The sequence below is a fragment of the Penicillium digitatum genome, chromosome 1, assembly GCF_016767815.1.
Source record: "Penicillium digitatum chromosome 1, complete sequence".
Classification (NCBI taxonomy): Eukaryota; Fungi; Ascomycota; class Eurotiomycetes; order Eurotiales; family Aspergillaceae; genus Penicillium; species Penicillium digitatum.
Window position 1 is genome coordinate 5,357,462 of NC_089384.1, and position 15,107 is coordinate 5,372,568.

A 15,107-nucleotide genomic window follows, 5' to 3' on the forward strand; every position below is an offset into this window, starting at 1 on the left:
AAAGTTAAGAGGTCCAGAAATATACTGGATAGTTGTACGACTGTGCGATATCAAACAGGTTGGGAGAAAGAGGGGGAGCCTTACCAGATATAAGATAGCTATGTTCTCATCGGAGGTTACCGATGCCAACAAGTTAACTAACCTGGGTGTGAATCCCAGCACACTGCAAATGGATAGACTGTCGGAGGTTTAGAAAAAGTGAACATTCTAAAAGACAAGAAGGTGGCTTTTATAGGTTATTTCCAGCTTTTCGAGGTGTGCTGTGAAGGGACAAGGAATATCTCAAGATAGGATTCCCATCGCATGTGGCCTGTGATGGATCGGATGTGGCAATAGCATATTAAAATGAGCTTCAACGCTCCAAATCTTTGTTCTTGTTCTATCACACGCACTTTTTGACATTATGCACACTATGATCTACATCCGCCGGCCCAGGACCCCACTACATCGTGATGCAATGCACTTCATGCATAATATGAGAGTCACTATACGTTTTACAGTCACAGACTGCCTCATCGGGGAGACAAATTTGCATAAAGCCGACATGTTCATGAGTACTAGTGAGACTAATGATTAACCACCCATACTCTAGTGCACTTGATCGGTATGGGCATCCTACCAACCCTGTAGCTCTGTAATGCACCTATTCAATCATTTTTGTTCCACAAGTCCCAATAGTGCCGCCAATGCACACTTGATCAACCCACATTGCATGTATTTCTAGGATTATGCCAAAGCTAAAGCACCACCTTCAGTCTCATCACATATCAGCTTACCGACTCGCGTTTATCGCTATTCATAAACAAAAAGTGCGCCTAATTTTTGTCGATCTTGCATTGGGCTGAAATATCATAGCCCTAGTTGACCAAAATATACCAATGATCCATGTCATCAGATCCAACTCGGGTGCCAACGCTGTATACACCTCACTCTTGTAATTGTGCAAAAGGGGCCCCGGAACAGCGTCACTAATGTGTCACAAATCGTTTCCGAGGCTAAACTGATCAATACCACGATGATCTCCGTGAGGTCTTCACTTAGTATACCATTATCAACGATGTTTTTGTAGGGATTCACCTCATCCTAGCTACTTACGGCCCGCTTCGGAATTGCTTACAAGATTGAACGTGTTTAGCTATGAACAAGTAGGCTTTTTATTGATGTGAAGGATGGTAATAGGTAGCACTGGCCGGATACATGTAAATGATTTTCTTGGGTACCATTGGGTGATGTGACCGTAGATTGTAGTGTACAGATGGGGTTGATAGTATACTTTCAAAGACAAAACTCCGTCCCAAGCTCCTACTGTGGCTCGTACAAGTAGTTGTGCCGATCCGGTTCGCATAGGAATCGATAGAGCAATGAAAGGCCAGAATGAACAAGCTGGCCAGAAAAAAAAAGAGAAACAAGATGTCATGGTGTGTGGCAGTGGGTCCTTTTTACCGCTTGGGCCATTGTCTCCAGCCGCGGCCATGACCTCTCTGTTGCGCCGAGTCAGCGTTGCTTCCAACACGTCAACGAAAAGGACAAATCCAGTACTAACCTGCTTCCACATCCGGACCATCTCCGGCATTCCCTCCATTGCTTTGCGACGGTCCTCGAGACGTGATTCCATGGTACGCTCCCACTTGTGACCCTTGACCTTGTGGCCAACGCCAGTTCCCTTCACCTGCAAGCCACGCTCTGCGCGCCGTGTTTCCTTAAATTCCGGTGATTTGCGACTGGGAGGAAGAAGTTCCCCCACATTGTATTTAATCGCCAGCTTCATCAGATCGGCCTGCTGCCGCAGCCCATATTTGGGCGCTTCCCATTTGCCGAATCGCTTGTGCGGAAGAAACGGATTGCGGAGTTTGTCGCTGGTTACGAGGAGGGCGCGTGAAGGGGTCCAGCCATGCTTTTTCTCTCCTGGGGAACCCTTGGCATCACGGTCTGGTGTATATGGGGATCCTACCTTCGTCGGTACATAGCCCTCTCCGTTCGCAGGGGCAGGACGGCGGACAGCTGCGGAGTGGGTTTGTGGAGGATACCGAACGAAGAAATTGACCAGACGTTGAGGAAGGTTTTCCAACAGTGAACCTGTCTGCTTCGAAACCGACATGATGGATCAAGATGGTTTGTGATCCCAGTGTGCACAGGTTGTTAGTGAGTGTTCCGGTCAAAAAGTTGATACCGCCCGGGCTCACGCCAAGGCCTCAAAATAATGATGCCTCAGGCGGCACGGCCCAAAGTTGTTTTAGTGCCTTACATATGAGGTGTCCATGTGAGTTTCTGCCTTGCTGCCTCACATGCACCGCCCTGGGGCACACCGCCCTCAAGCCCCCGGAGGGCGGTGGCCTGGATAACCAAATATTCTCGCCTCAGGCACTGGGAGTTCCTATCTTCGGCTCGCTTTTCAGTCTCGTTTCACCCCAAGAATTTCTTTCCTTCGAAATCTCCATTGTTACCATCGCTGCTATCTTATTCATACCCACAATTTCATTTCTATCGCTTTGCTCCGGGGTTTTGACTTCTCTCGCGCATCCTCAGCACTGCGACGACCATGGCCGACTATCAGTACGGAGGCTCCGAAGAGGAGAATGCGGAGATTAGAAATCTCGAGACCGAGCTGGTACGTGTTCCATGCGCATTCATGAATGTGCTCCTCGTAAATCAACGTGTCTAACTTTTACAGCTTGATGATCCCGACAACTTCGAGACTTGGGAGAAGCTGGTTCGCGCCGCGGAGGCCCTCGAGGGCGGAATAAATCGTAATTCCAGCCCTCAGGCCATCACAACCGTCCGCTCAGTCTATGACCGCTTTCTTGCCAAGTTTCCTTTGCTCTTTGGGTACTGGAAGAAGTATGCTGACCAAGAGTTCTCTATCACCGGCACTGAGGCCGCCGACATGGTATGCATGCATGCTCCTTGGGCACCAGCCTTTTAGTTTCCATGGCTTTGTACTAATCTTGTTGCTCTAGATTTATGAACGAGGCATTGCTAGTATCTCGCCATCTGTTGATCTTTGGACCAACTACTGCTCGTTCAAGGCAGAGACTTCACACGATTCCGATGTCATTCGAGAGTAAGTGAGAGTAGAGATGGTCTTCTTCCCTTTCCCTATAACCGTTACCGACACAGCTCGCGAAATTTCTCGTGGTGCCGGTCAAACTTTTTCTGGACATTTCAATATCCAGCCAGTCTCACTGTTGATGGGTGAGAGACCGCTCGCTGCTTTGCTTCCCTTGATCTAAGTGGAGTTTACTTCTCACCCATAGCTCACTCAGACTGAATTTCTCCTCTGATTGGCTAAATCATTACCTTGTATTGAAGGCCAAGGAATAGTCTCATTCGATGGTCTTTCATGGAGCACTGGATGCCTACCTATCCCTTAGCTTCATCCATCGCACTCATTTGATTACCTCGGGCCTCACAAATTGACAGGGTTTACTGCTCATGTTTGGAATATTCAATATCCCGTTCCTGTCTCCCATCGCTCCTATCCCACCCATCAGGTCCATGTTTCCGCAGCATGCTAACTTAAGTACTCACCAGGCTTTTCGAACGGGGTGCGAGCAGTGTGGGTCTTGATTTCCTTTCCCATCCCTTCTGGGATAAGTACATTGAGTTTGAGGAGCGGGTTGACGCCCAGGACAAGATTTTTGCTATTCTTGGACGTGTCATCCACATCCCTATGCACCAGTATGCTCGCTACTTCGAGCGGTACCGTCAGACCGCGCAGATTCGCCCCCTGTCCGAGCTCGCACCGGCAGAGACCATGGCCGCATTCCGCACTGAGATTGAATCTGCATCGTCCCAGCCGGCTCCTGGCGCCAAGGCAGAAGCCGAGATCGAGCGGGATCTCCGACTTCGCGTGGACGCTTACCATCTTGAGATTTTCACGAACACCCAAGCCGAGACGACAAAGCGCTGGACCTTTGAATCGGAGATCAAGCGTCCCTACTTTCATGTTACTGAGCTCGATGAAGGCCAATTGGCGAACTGGAATAAGTATCTTGACTTCGAGGAAGCTGAGGGTTCGTTCTCTCGCACTCAATTCCTGTATGAGCGGTCCCTGATTACTTGCGCCCACTATGACGAGTTCTGGCTCCGATACGCTCGCTGGATGGCTGCTCAGCCTGGCAAGGAAGAAGAGGTCCGGATCATATATCAGCGTGCCTCGTATCTCTACGTCCCAATTGCCAATCCCACCATCCGACTCCACTATGCCTACTTCGAAGAGGTGGCAAACCGCGTGGCTGTGGCGAAAGATATCCACAGCGCCATTCTTATGCACCTCCCCAGCCATGTGGAAACGATTATCTCACTTGCCAACATGTGTCGTCGCCATGGAGGACTTGAGGCGGCCATTGAAGTCTACAAGACACAACTGGATTCTCCAGAGTGCGAAATGGCCACAAAGGCTGCTCTCGTTGCTGAGTGGGCTCGTCTTTTGTGGAAGATCAAGGGCAGTCCCGACGAGGCTCGCAAGGTTTTCCACGAGAATCAGCACTACTACCTCGACAGCCGGCCCTTTTGGGGAAGCTACCTCGTCTTTGAAATTGAGCAACCAACTAGCGCAGCTACCGAGTCAGTTCAGTATGAACGTATCAAGCAGGTCATTGCCGACATCCGATCCAAGAGCGTTCTGCAAGTCGATGCTGTCAAGGAACTCGTGCAAATCTACATGGCGTACCTTCTTGAAAGGGGCACCAAGGATACCGCGAAGGAATACATGACCCTGGATCGAGAGATCTACGGCCCTTCATCTGTGGCTTCTGTTCGGACTGGCGGGAATGTGGCGGTGCACCCCACCCCTGCAGCCGGACAGTTTGCCTCGATTCCTCACATTCAGGCCACACCGGATGACCCCGCGGCTGCCGCACAAGCATATGCCTACTACCAACAGACCGCGGCGAACGGTGCAACTGCTTAAAACCCAAAGGTCATGTGCACGTCCCCCAAAGCCAATGACTGCAAGTATGGATACGTTTGTTCACGAATGGGTTAGTTCCTGGAGGTTCTGCTGGTGCCTTTTCTTTCGGTGTTTTATCTTCGTTACTTACCCTGGCATATTGATTCACCTGGGTGGGTGAGTCCCTTTTCATGTAGTATCATCCCCGTTGCCCGTGCTGGGCAACCTTTTCTTCTCCCTATTGTTCAGCGATCTTGACCCAGCTTAAAGACAGCTTCTTCTCACTTTTGTCAAATGAACTGGTATCTATTCCCTTCTTGGGGCTTGACACAGTCATGTGGCCAAATCGAGATTGGATCCTTCGGGATCAATTGTATTCTAATGTGGCTTGTTTTTCCACTGAAAATTAATCAAATTTTTTGAAACTGATTTGTTAGCGGGGGCAGTAGCGTTGTTAGATTTACACGAGCAACAACTGGATTGTTCTGGTATATTGTAGCTGCCTATAGTAGTGCACACACTGTAATCCTTCTGGCCCCAACGTGTTAGCCCCGGTTCCACTGCAGCGGGCCCCATCATCAGCCGTGATCACATGAAGATAGCAGATAGAAGGTGGATAAGCTCACGTGATGACAACCACGTGACCACGCGTTTGGCTCTCATCCTATTCCTTAGAAATTCAATATCACTCCCTTCTCGTCTCTAGTCCACTGGTTTCATTGGCCCTCCTTTCTCCCACATACACAAGTCATGACCAACAGCTCTGAGTTATTCCCTCCGCTTCCTCCCCCAGATCCAGTGGAGCGCCCACCCAGCCCGCCTCCGCCCCCTCCAGAAGACTTGGCCACTCCTCCGCCGCCTCCAGACAACATCGCCCCTCCACCTCCTCCCGACGATGTGCCACCCCCGCCCCCAGTTGAGACTCAAAAAAAGCAGAAGCTAGGATGGGGTGCAAAGAAGCTGGCTGTCACTCCCCTAAGTGTAGAGGACTTGATACGCAAGAAGAAAGAAGCAGATGCGGCAACGGCAAAGGCAAGCTTTTCACCTCTGGGGACGATCAAATAAGTGATGCAAGATTTTGGTGGCTTTTACTTACATAAACCTCTTCCGATAGCCTAAATTTTTGTCTAAAGCCCAACGAGAGAAACTCGCGCTGGAGAAACGGGCCCAAGAGGTTGAGGCAGAGCGGCAAGCCAAGGCCCGCGCCAACGGCACTGATCACAGTGGTTTTACATTTGAACCACCGTCGGTGAGGTCTCAAGCGTCTCGCAATATCCGGGAGGAATCATTCCGGCATGTCCCCACTGGGCCGCGAGCGATGCGCGACGAACCTCCAGCTGGACCTGGTGGCATGCGGAAGGGAGGCCGACAGCACACCCAGTACAACCGTGACCAAGATATGCCGCCACCCTCATCTAAGACTAAAGGCGAAAAGCGTCTAACGGAAGAAGACGAAGCGGCAGCGCTGGCTACGTTGACCAAACACCGATACATGGGAGCCGACCAGACGTCTAACTTCTCCGCAAAGAAGAAGCGTAAGCGTACCGCAGACCGCAAGTTCAATTTTGAGTGGAACACCGAGGAAGACACGAGTGGCGATTATAACCCCCTTTACCAGAAACGACAGGAAGCCAACTTCTTTGGCAGGGGGCGTTTGGCAGGCTTTGGCGATGATGTCGCCGATGACGTCGCTCGCAAATACGCAGAAGCATTGGCGGCCCGTGATCACGAAGCCGGCAGTGCGCGAGCCAAACAAATGCTGGAGATGGAACGCCGGCGACGTGAGGACAGTACTCGCACACAGATTGACAAGCATTGGAGTGAGAAGCGCTTGGACCTCATGCGCGAGCGAGACTGGCGTATCTTCAAGGAAGATTTCAATATTGCCACTAAAGGTGGCAGCGTGCCCAATCCCATGCGTTCATGGGAAGAGAGTCACTTGCCGAAGCGCTTGTTGGAGCTTGTTGACCGTGTCGGATATAAGGACCCAACAGCTATTCAGCGCGCGGCGATTCCCATCGCTATGCAGTCACGTGACCTCATTGGTGTTGCCGTGACAGGTTCCGGTAAAACCGCTGCCTTCTTGCTCCCACTTTTGGTCTACATCTCAGCGCTGCCACGGCTTGATGAGAATGAGTGGCGCAAAAACGACGGGCCATACGCTATTGTTCTAGCACCCACACGTGAACTGGCGCAGCAGATCGAGATCGAAGCCAAAAAGTTTACACAACCCCTTGGATTTAACGTGGTCAGTATCGTCGGTGGCCACTCGCTTGAAGAACAAGCATTCAGCCTGCGCGATGGCGCTGAAATCATCATTGCTACCCCTGGTCGTCTAGTCGACTGTATCGAGCGTCGCATGCTAGTCCTCAGCCAATGTTGCTACGTGATTATGGACGAAGCAGATCGCATGATCGATCTCGGTTTCGAAGAGCCTGTCAACAAGATCCTGGATGCCCTCCCAGTCACGAACGAGAAGCCCGATACAGACGAAGCAGAAAATTCAACCGCAATGAGCCAACACAAGTACCGTCAGACCATGATGTATACAGCCACTATGCCTGCAGCCGTCGAGCGCATTGCTCGCAAGTACCTCCGCCGACCAGCCATCATCACCATCGGTGGTGTCGGCGAAGCCGTCGATACAGTGGAGCAACGTGTGGAGATGATCTCCGGCGAAGACAAGCGCAAGAAGCGCCTCGGCGAAATCCTCTCATCCGGCGAATTCCGTGCCCCGATTATCGTGTTTGTCAACATCAAGCGAAACTGTGACGCTATCGCTCGCGAAATCAAACAAATGGGCTTTTCCTCAGTAACTCTACACGGATCCAAAACTCAAGACCAGCGTGAAGCCGCACTCGCCTCAGTGCGCAACGGCTCAACAGACGTTCTCGTCGCAACTGACCTCGCAGGAAGAGGTATCGATGTTCCCGATGTGTCACTAGTCGTTAACTTTAATATGGCCACCTCGATCGAAAGTTACACTCATCGTGTTGGTCGTACTGGTCGTGCCGGAAAGAGTGGTGTTGCTATCACCTTCCTGGGCAGCGAGGATAGCGATGTCATGTATGTTAACCCCATCCCCCCCCCCCCTTTTACAATCTGTCGCGATCTTCCACTCACTAATGCTTCTGTAGGTACGATCTCAAACAAATGCTTATCAAATCACCCATCTCGCGTGTCCCCGAGGAACTGCGCAAGCACGAAGCGGCGCAGTCTAAGCCCTCACGCGGTCCTGGTGGGAAGAAGATCGAGGACAGTTCCGGGTTCGGAGGCAAGGGAGGGTGGGCGTAGGCCTTTCTGCTATGTTTCTCTTCTTTCTGTAATATTTTCCATCGATACCACCCTTCTTTTTCCTCTGCAAGGTGTTTCAGTGTACTTTTTGGCGGCTAGCATGGCCATATGAGGTGTTCTCTGACAATCAAGTACACCATTCATGACTCCGGAGGACTTTTCTGCCATTTGTCTCAAACTCTAGACTTGCTAGTTTCATGTCGTTGTGTAATTATTGCGTCCAGGGAGAGGGTGTTTATCTTAGTTCACCTAGGCCTAGCCAATACGAGTGTTTACTCTGCAGGATTTGAATAATTGAGTAGAGTATGATTTTAGCTCATAGAAGCACATTTTGCGTGCTTTCTGTAGATGACAACATAAAATAATGATGTGCAGTCGACGGAAAGTTCGAGCTGCGAGCTCTGAAAGACACAGAACCATTTTTTCAAAAGATGTTTGAACATTGTTCAGTCACTTTTCTCTAGATTTACAGCTTGCTCTGGAGATAGCTGTTGCTGCTCAGCCACTGCTCGACATCGTCGCGGTCACGCTTGAGCCAGTTGATCTTGGCGCGGATGGTGTCAAGGCTCTGCTCAACGGCACGGTCGAAGCCCTGTAGAAAAGATTCGAGTTAGTGAATTTTTTTTTTTAAGTTTTAGGTGAAACCCCGCTAATAGGGGCTTGGTGAAGTCACTAACCTTGGTGTCCTTGGAGGCGAAGAAGTCCTCAACGTCCTTCAACTGCGCTTCAGTACAGAAACTGGCAGTGGTCAGCTGGACAACAGTGCCCAGCATGCCAAGACCAGGGGGGAGACGCTTGTAGATATCATCCCAGTTGGACTTGAGCCAGTTCCAGCGGCCTTCGACACCAGCCGGGTGGCTGCGGAGACCGCCAAGAGGCATATAAATATCCTGGCTCTTGACCTCCTCGCTCATGGCAAGGCCAAGAGTGCGTTTGATAAGCTCGGGATCCTCGGAGGCACCGAGACAGCGCATAGCGGTGGTCTTCTCGTCCGAAGTCTGGGCATGGCGGGAGCGGTCCAGGACCACTTCGTACTCCTTAAGCCCACCGTGCTTCAGGGCAATCGTGAAAACGCTACCGCGGATGTTGGGGTGGACGGCGGAGAGGTCGCCAGCAGCGAAGCGGGCGAACATTTCCAAGGCGGCCTTGACAACAATGGGGTCCTCGGCTAGACCGGCAGAGCCGAACATGAGGGCCTTGAACTGTTGCAGAATGTGGTCGTCATTCTCGGGGAACTCCCAGCCGATCTCGTGGGCCTTGGGGGCAACAAGTGCACGCTGGAAGGCCTGAAGGGCATCCTTCGTCTTGTCATCCTCGAAGAGCCAAGCAGCACGCAGAGTGCCGATACGGGTCAGGATCTCGTTCCAAACGACAAACTCTGACTCGGTATCGAGGCCCTGGAGCAAGGAAAGCATGCCAGAGGTGCGTTGGAAACCAGAAGCGGCCAGGGCACCGGAGTCGGCAATCATACCGGCACGGTCTTCGACACTCAGGCGGCCGTCACGAGCAGCCTGGCCAAGCTTCTTTAGACGCTCGGGGCTGTAAGCCGTGCGGAAGATGGCGGAGTGGTCAGCGTTGAGCTTGAAGAAATCCAGGTCAGGAACAGGGAATTCACGCTCGCGCTCAGTCAGCATGGTGTCTTCATCAACACCCTTCTCCGTACGCAGACCAAGCATGACAGGGAACAGGGTTTGGTCTTCCTCGGGACGAACGTCACCAGTACGCAGGAAACGGTTCTGCTTCACGTGAATAGAAGAATTTTCCTTGTTCTCCGTGACACTGAGGACAGGGAAGCCAACGTTCTTGGTCCAGATGTCCATGACCGACTGCACGGGCTTTCCGCTAGCATCAGCAAGAGCAGCCCACAGATCGCCGGTCTCGGTGTTACCATATGCATGCTTCTTGATGTAGTTGCGGACACCTTGGAGGAAAATGTCTTCACCTAGATACTTGGAGATCATGCGCAGGACAGAGGAACCCTTGGAGTAGGAGATAGCATCGAAAATCTGGTTAATCTCGTCGGCACGCTTGACAGGCACCTCAATGGGGTGACTGCTGCGCAGCGAGTCAAGCGAAAGGGCACTCTGCAAGTTGTCGATAACGTAAGTCTGCCAAACCTTCCACTCTGGGTAGAAGGCGTTGCAAGAGTACCACGACATCCAAGTGGCAAAGCCCTCGTTGAGCCACAGTCCATCCCAGAAGTCCATGGTGACCAGGTTTCCGAACCACTGGTGGGCCAACTCGTGCTGAACGGTCTCGGCGATGCGCTCCTTTCGAGACGCGCCACTGTTCTTCTCGTCCAGCAACAAATCAACAATACGGTACGTGATCAGACCCCAGTTCTCCATGGCTCCTGCACTGAAATCGGGCACAGCCACCATGTCCATCTTTGGCAGAGGGAAATCGCTGTCAAAGGCCTTCTCGTAGAAGGCTAGAGTCTTGGCAGCAAGCTCCATTGAGAAACGGCCGTGCTCAATATCCTGGTCAGGGGTGGCATACACACGGATGGGAACCCGGAAGCTCTTTGTCTCAATGTAGTTGAGGTTTCCGACAATGAAGGCAACGAGATAGGTGGACATGAGGGGGGAAGTGGTAAATTTGACGGCCTTCTTCGCACCACCCTGGACCTCGGTCTCGGTATCAACATCCATGTTGCTCAAACAGGTCATGCTCTTATCTGCGACCAAAGTCACGGTGAACTTGGCCTTGAGAGCAGGCTCGTCGAAACAAGGGAAGGCCCGACGGGCATCAGTGGGCTCCATCTGAGATGACGCAATGTACTTAGTTTCACCATTCTCCTTGTATGAAGATCGGTAGAAACCGGCCATGTTATCGTTGAGGATACCAGTGAAGGTGAGCTTCAACTGCGCGTCTGACCCCGCGGCGAGGGCCTGGCCGAACTTGATGGTTGCAGTCTGGTCATTCTTGTTGAAGGAAATCTCAGGCTTGGAGTCTACCACCGAGCCCTTAGCTGAAACGATTGCGCTGTGGATTTCGATCTCGTTGGAATTGAGGGAGATGAAATCGGTGTCTTCGGTCACATCGAGGCTAGATGTATGTCAGTGATTGGTATATAACCATGCACCTTTGTAAATGACATACTCAATGATAACAGTTCCCTCATAGGTGAACTTCTCAAAGTCGGGCTCCAGTGTCAAATCATAATGCTGGGGCTTGACGTTTGTGGGCAGGACCTCACGGCCCTGGACGTTGGTTGACCCAGAGGCGTCGCGGCGTGAGCTACACATTCTGCGATAAGAACAGTATCGTTTAGAGGTCTGTGATAGCGGAGCAGGAGGCCGGCGTTGGGGAGTTGATCTAGGCACTGAAGCTTGAAAAGAGCGCGCGGAAACAAAGAGCGGGAGGGGAACTCTGGCGGAAAGAAGCGGTGGCTTTGCTTGTTGCAGAAGCACACGCGTAGAAAAGCGGCGCATCAGCTCCACGAACCCGTATACCGGGAAAGGGAAGAAAAAAGAGATACGGAAATAGAACAGATATTAGTATTAAATAATTAAATAGAACCAAATGCTGAGATCAATTGAACCACGGACTCGACAACATTGGTCAAAGAGGAAAACATGAGATCAGAATCCGGCAGTTAAAAAAGGCGGTGAGTGCTGGTGGATCTTCCGCTCCTCAAAAAAAATTTTCTTCTTTTCTTTTCCTCAACACGCAAATTCACCCAGTGGATGTCTAACTTCTATATGACAGACAACTGATTGGAAACGGCTTTAATGCTGTTATCTTGCAAGACAGTATACCAGCAAGTTTGAGGGGCTCATGACAGTTTCAATCGATTCTCTTGGGTGGGCTACCATAGAAGACTGGAACATACAACACCGCGGTTCCCTGCTCTGATGTCACAGGATGACAGGGCAGCTGGTATTGAGGTCCAAAAAAAAAAAGGAATGGCTGCTTTCCGCTATTACTCACCAACTATTACTAGTAGAGTCTGGTGAGAATTTCAAGTCACTGTAACAAATTTAATCTTACAAGTACATGAAAGATCTGAAAACAAAGCAATCCGATTCTATCTCACACTCAGTCTCATTAAGAGTGCACTGCTTCCGCCTGTGGCAGTTTCGTAAAAACACTGCGAGACCATCCATCGGCGTCCACGACGGACTCCTTGACAAGCACATAGCCACCAAATCGAGGCAACAATATCGCCCAAACAACGTAGTAGATTCCGCCTGCTGCGAAAAGTGCAAGGGCTACCACACAGTGCAGGTAATATGGTAGGTGTTCATACACATTTTGGCCGTTGCTGGGCGGCACATATGGCGCAATCGCGAGGTACAGGTTTGACAGCATGAAGAAGATGGTGACGGGTAGCGTGGCACGCACTGCAGGCTTCCAGTTCGGGTAATTCTTCTCTCTGGTGAGGTAGATGTGGACGAGGCCAGCGGCCACGAAGAAATTGACAATTGAAAGGGGATAGGAGATGAGGCTGGGAGAATTGGTCAGTTATGATCTTGCGGGTGCCTTTGGAAATTACATACTTGACGAGGAAGTTGTATGCATCCCCAGGAGGAGGCGCGAGCATAATAATGACCGAGACAATATAATGCTCGAGTAGACCAGCAGCTGGTGAGTGGAAAGGCCAGTTGCTGGCCCAAATATTGGAAAAGGGCAAGACACCTTCACGGCCGAGTTCTTGAACAACTGTATCAAGATCAGATTAGTATCTCATTCCAACGGTTAAGGGAGACTACGTACTTCTTCCTTGTGAGAAGATGACGGACAACACATTGCCAAATGCAGAGAGAGCCACAAAGACCGACATGACTTTTTCGGCTTGTTTGCCAAACATGTTTCGGAAGAATACGGCGGCCACAATACTACCAGACGAGAGCATATCTTCCTTCGATACAGCGGCGAAATAGGCGATGTTGACAAACATATATAAAATTCCAACAGATATGATAGCAACGGGGGCGGCAATCTTCAAGGTGCGGGCTGGGTTCTTTGTCTCGCTCAAGGCCTATAAATTCAATTAGCAATGTGGTCCGTAAACACAACTCATCTCGTCATCTACTTACATAGTTGGCATTCGAATAGCCAATGAAGGACCAGATAACGTTGTACAACGCCATGACAATTCCGTATCCGCTTCCCTTGGTGCCTTCAAAGGCATTGGTGAAGTTATGCGGCGTCTCAGCCTTAGTGTGGCCACCAAGTGCCACCCACCCAGAAACAATGATGAACACGACGATAATTAACTTGATGATGCCAAGTGCATTCTGCAGACGAAGACCCCATTTCAGGGCAACAGAGTGGATGATGAAGGCGGCAGTGAGACATGCCATGCCGATTCCACGTTGGTTCCATCGCCCGACTTCAATGTCTGCTGCGTTGAGGATGTATTGACCGAAAACAACGCTGTTGCTGGCTGCCCATCCGAGTAACACGGCATAGGCGGCAAACATGGCAGTGGCCAGGAACTTGGGCTTTGTGTAAACGTATTCGAGGTAGTTCTTCTCTCCTCCATTTCTATACAGCGCCAGATTGATCAGTCTCGTCTTCAATTAGATCCTTTCGAGCATGTTCATGACCTACTTTGGAATTGCAGTGCCCCATTCTAGATATACTGCTGTCCCCGCCAGAGCAATTATAGTGCCGATAACCCACATGAACAGGGAGAGACCGACACTACCGCTCAATGAAAGGATCGTACTCGGTGTGGCAAAGATACCCGTGCCAATAACACGGTTAAAGATTAAGAGGGCAGCACTGAAAACTCCAATCTGACGACGGCTATCGGGCGTTGCCTCGAAAACATTTCCTTCATCTGAAAAACGGATTTAGAAATAACACTCCCCACTCACAAGGAGATACATACATAATCCCGAGATGCCATCCGCTCGCCGGAGGCCATCATCTCCCGCGTGCTTTGTATCAAATACCGGTGACTTGTTAGAAGCTTCAACGCCAGGATCCGCCCGCTCAGCCATTGTGTAAGTTGTGCTGATCGAGTACCTCTCCACACGTGGAACTGATCAACGAGTATTTGTATTCAGTTGAGCTTTTGCAAGGCAAATTGAAACGGCTAGCCCCGGCGCAAAAATGAGGTGCTGGCACTAAATGTGATGCCATAGGTCCTTGCGGCTGGGCAGTGTCTTATACTACCCTGGAAATCAAATTGAAAAGACCGGCATCACCAGATGGAGTCAAAGGACCCACCAGATTTTGTGGATTTTTCCCGCAGAACTCGGCCCACATGTCTGGAAGAATTCCAGAAGCTTTGGGCAAGGCAACGGGCTTCCATCGCACCATGGCCTAACCTAGGCAAAATGTAATTTCCAACGTTACATCTCCTATGTTGTAGGAGTTGGCAGCCCAATTATTGTCTTGGAAAGAAGTAACACATGATTCATGTCGTCTGCATCAACCATCATGGCGCAATGGCAGAAAATGGACAGCAAAGCCTCAGAGACTGGGCACGGCGTGCATGGCCAGCTGCCGAGAATCCATATAAATTGGGGCCGGGCCGTGGTAAAGTTACGGTGAGGTTAACAGAGTATAAATCCATTTTTCTGATGATCATTCGAAAATGCGAGACAGTGAAATCATGAAGGATACCAAATTGAATCAATTCGGGTACTCTCTATACTCAAGCACGTGGAGAATTCATCTCGATATATCATGATCGAGGGAATGTGACTAGAATAAGCCAAGAAGCCAAAACCTAGGACTGGGGGGGAAAAATAAAATAAATAAATCACTTGAATCTTGAAACTATGACACATCGTCAAGCACGCCATCATGGGAGGTATTTACGTTTGTCGATCTTTACCAAGCTTAGCCTTTTGTAACACTTTCTGGAGCACATCTGATACAACCTTGGAACCCGTTGAATGATACTAGAGCTCAGCGCAGATTGGACTCCGTACATGGGAGATGCTTGTTTATATGTGAATTA

At 50.4% G+C, this 15,107-nt stretch overlaps 5 protein-coding genes across 5 annotated transcripts; 2 read left to right on the top strand and 3 right to left on the bottom strand.

The window, feature by feature from the left end:
- Nucleotides 1-1,439: 1,439 nt before the first annotated feature.
- On the bottom strand, nucleotides 1,440-2,098 carry Pdw03_4186 (mitochondrial 54S ribosomal protein mL59; the record flags this gene model as incomplete). The annotated part of the gene is made up of 2 exons (XM_014675929.1): nucleotides 1,440-1,481; nucleotides 1,544-2,098. The coding sequence occupies 2 exons, from the start codon at nucleotides 2,096-2,098 to the stop codon at nucleotides 1,440-1,442; spliced, it is 597 nt and encodes a 198-aa protein (XP_014531415.1).
- Nucleotides 2,099-2,539: 441 nt separating this feature from the next.
- Pdw03_4187 (MRNA splicing protein (Prp39), putative) lies at nucleotides 2,540-4,912 on the top strand (the record flags this gene model as incomplete). The annotated part of the gene is made up of 4 exons (XM_014675928.1): nucleotides 2,540-2,608; nucleotides 2,672-2,887; nucleotides 2,958-3,061; nucleotides 3,532-4,912. 4 exons carry the CDS (start codon nucleotides 2,540-2,542, stop codon nucleotides 4,910-4,912), a joined length of 1,770 nt encoding a protein of 589 aa, XP_014531414.1.
- Nucleotides 4,913-5,641: 729 nt separating this feature from the next.
- Nucleotides 5,642-8,185, top strand: Pdw03_4188 (Helicase, C-terminal; the record flags this gene model as incomplete). The annotated part of the gene is made up of 3 exons (XM_066100683.1): nucleotides 5,642-5,923; nucleotides 6,006-7,957; nucleotides 8,029-8,185. The coding sequence occupies 3 exons, from the start codon at nucleotides 5,642-5,644 to the stop codon at nucleotides 8,183-8,185; spliced, it is 2,391 nt and encodes a 796-aa protein (XP_065956083.1).
- Nucleotides 8,186-8,651: 466 nt separating this feature from the next.
- On the bottom strand, nucleotides 8,652-11,433 carry Pdw03_4189 (Aminopeptidase; the record flags this gene model as incomplete). Its single annotated transcript, XM_014675926.1, has 3 exons — nucleotides 8,652-8,777; nucleotides 8,863-11,233; nucleotides 11,288-11,433. The coding sequence occupies 3 exons, from the start codon at nucleotides 11,431-11,433 to the stop codon at nucleotides 8,652-8,654; spliced, it is 2,643 nt and encodes an 880-aa protein (XP_014531412.1).
- Nucleotides 11,434-12,235: 802 nt separating this feature from the next.
- Pdw03_4190 (High affinity methionine permease) lies at nucleotides 12,236-14,139 on the bottom strand (the record flags this gene model as incomplete). Its single annotated transcript, XM_014675925.1, has 6 exons — nucleotides 12,236-12,635; nucleotides 12,688-12,850; nucleotides 12,905-13,169; nucleotides 13,228-13,678; nucleotides 13,745-13,976; nucleotides 14,028-14,139. 6 exons carry the CDS (start codon nucleotides 14,137-14,139, stop codon nucleotides 12,236-12,238), a joined length of 1,623 nt encoding a protein of 540 aa, XP_014531411.1.
- Between the last annotated feature and the right edge of the window lie 968 nt (nucleotides 14,140-15,107).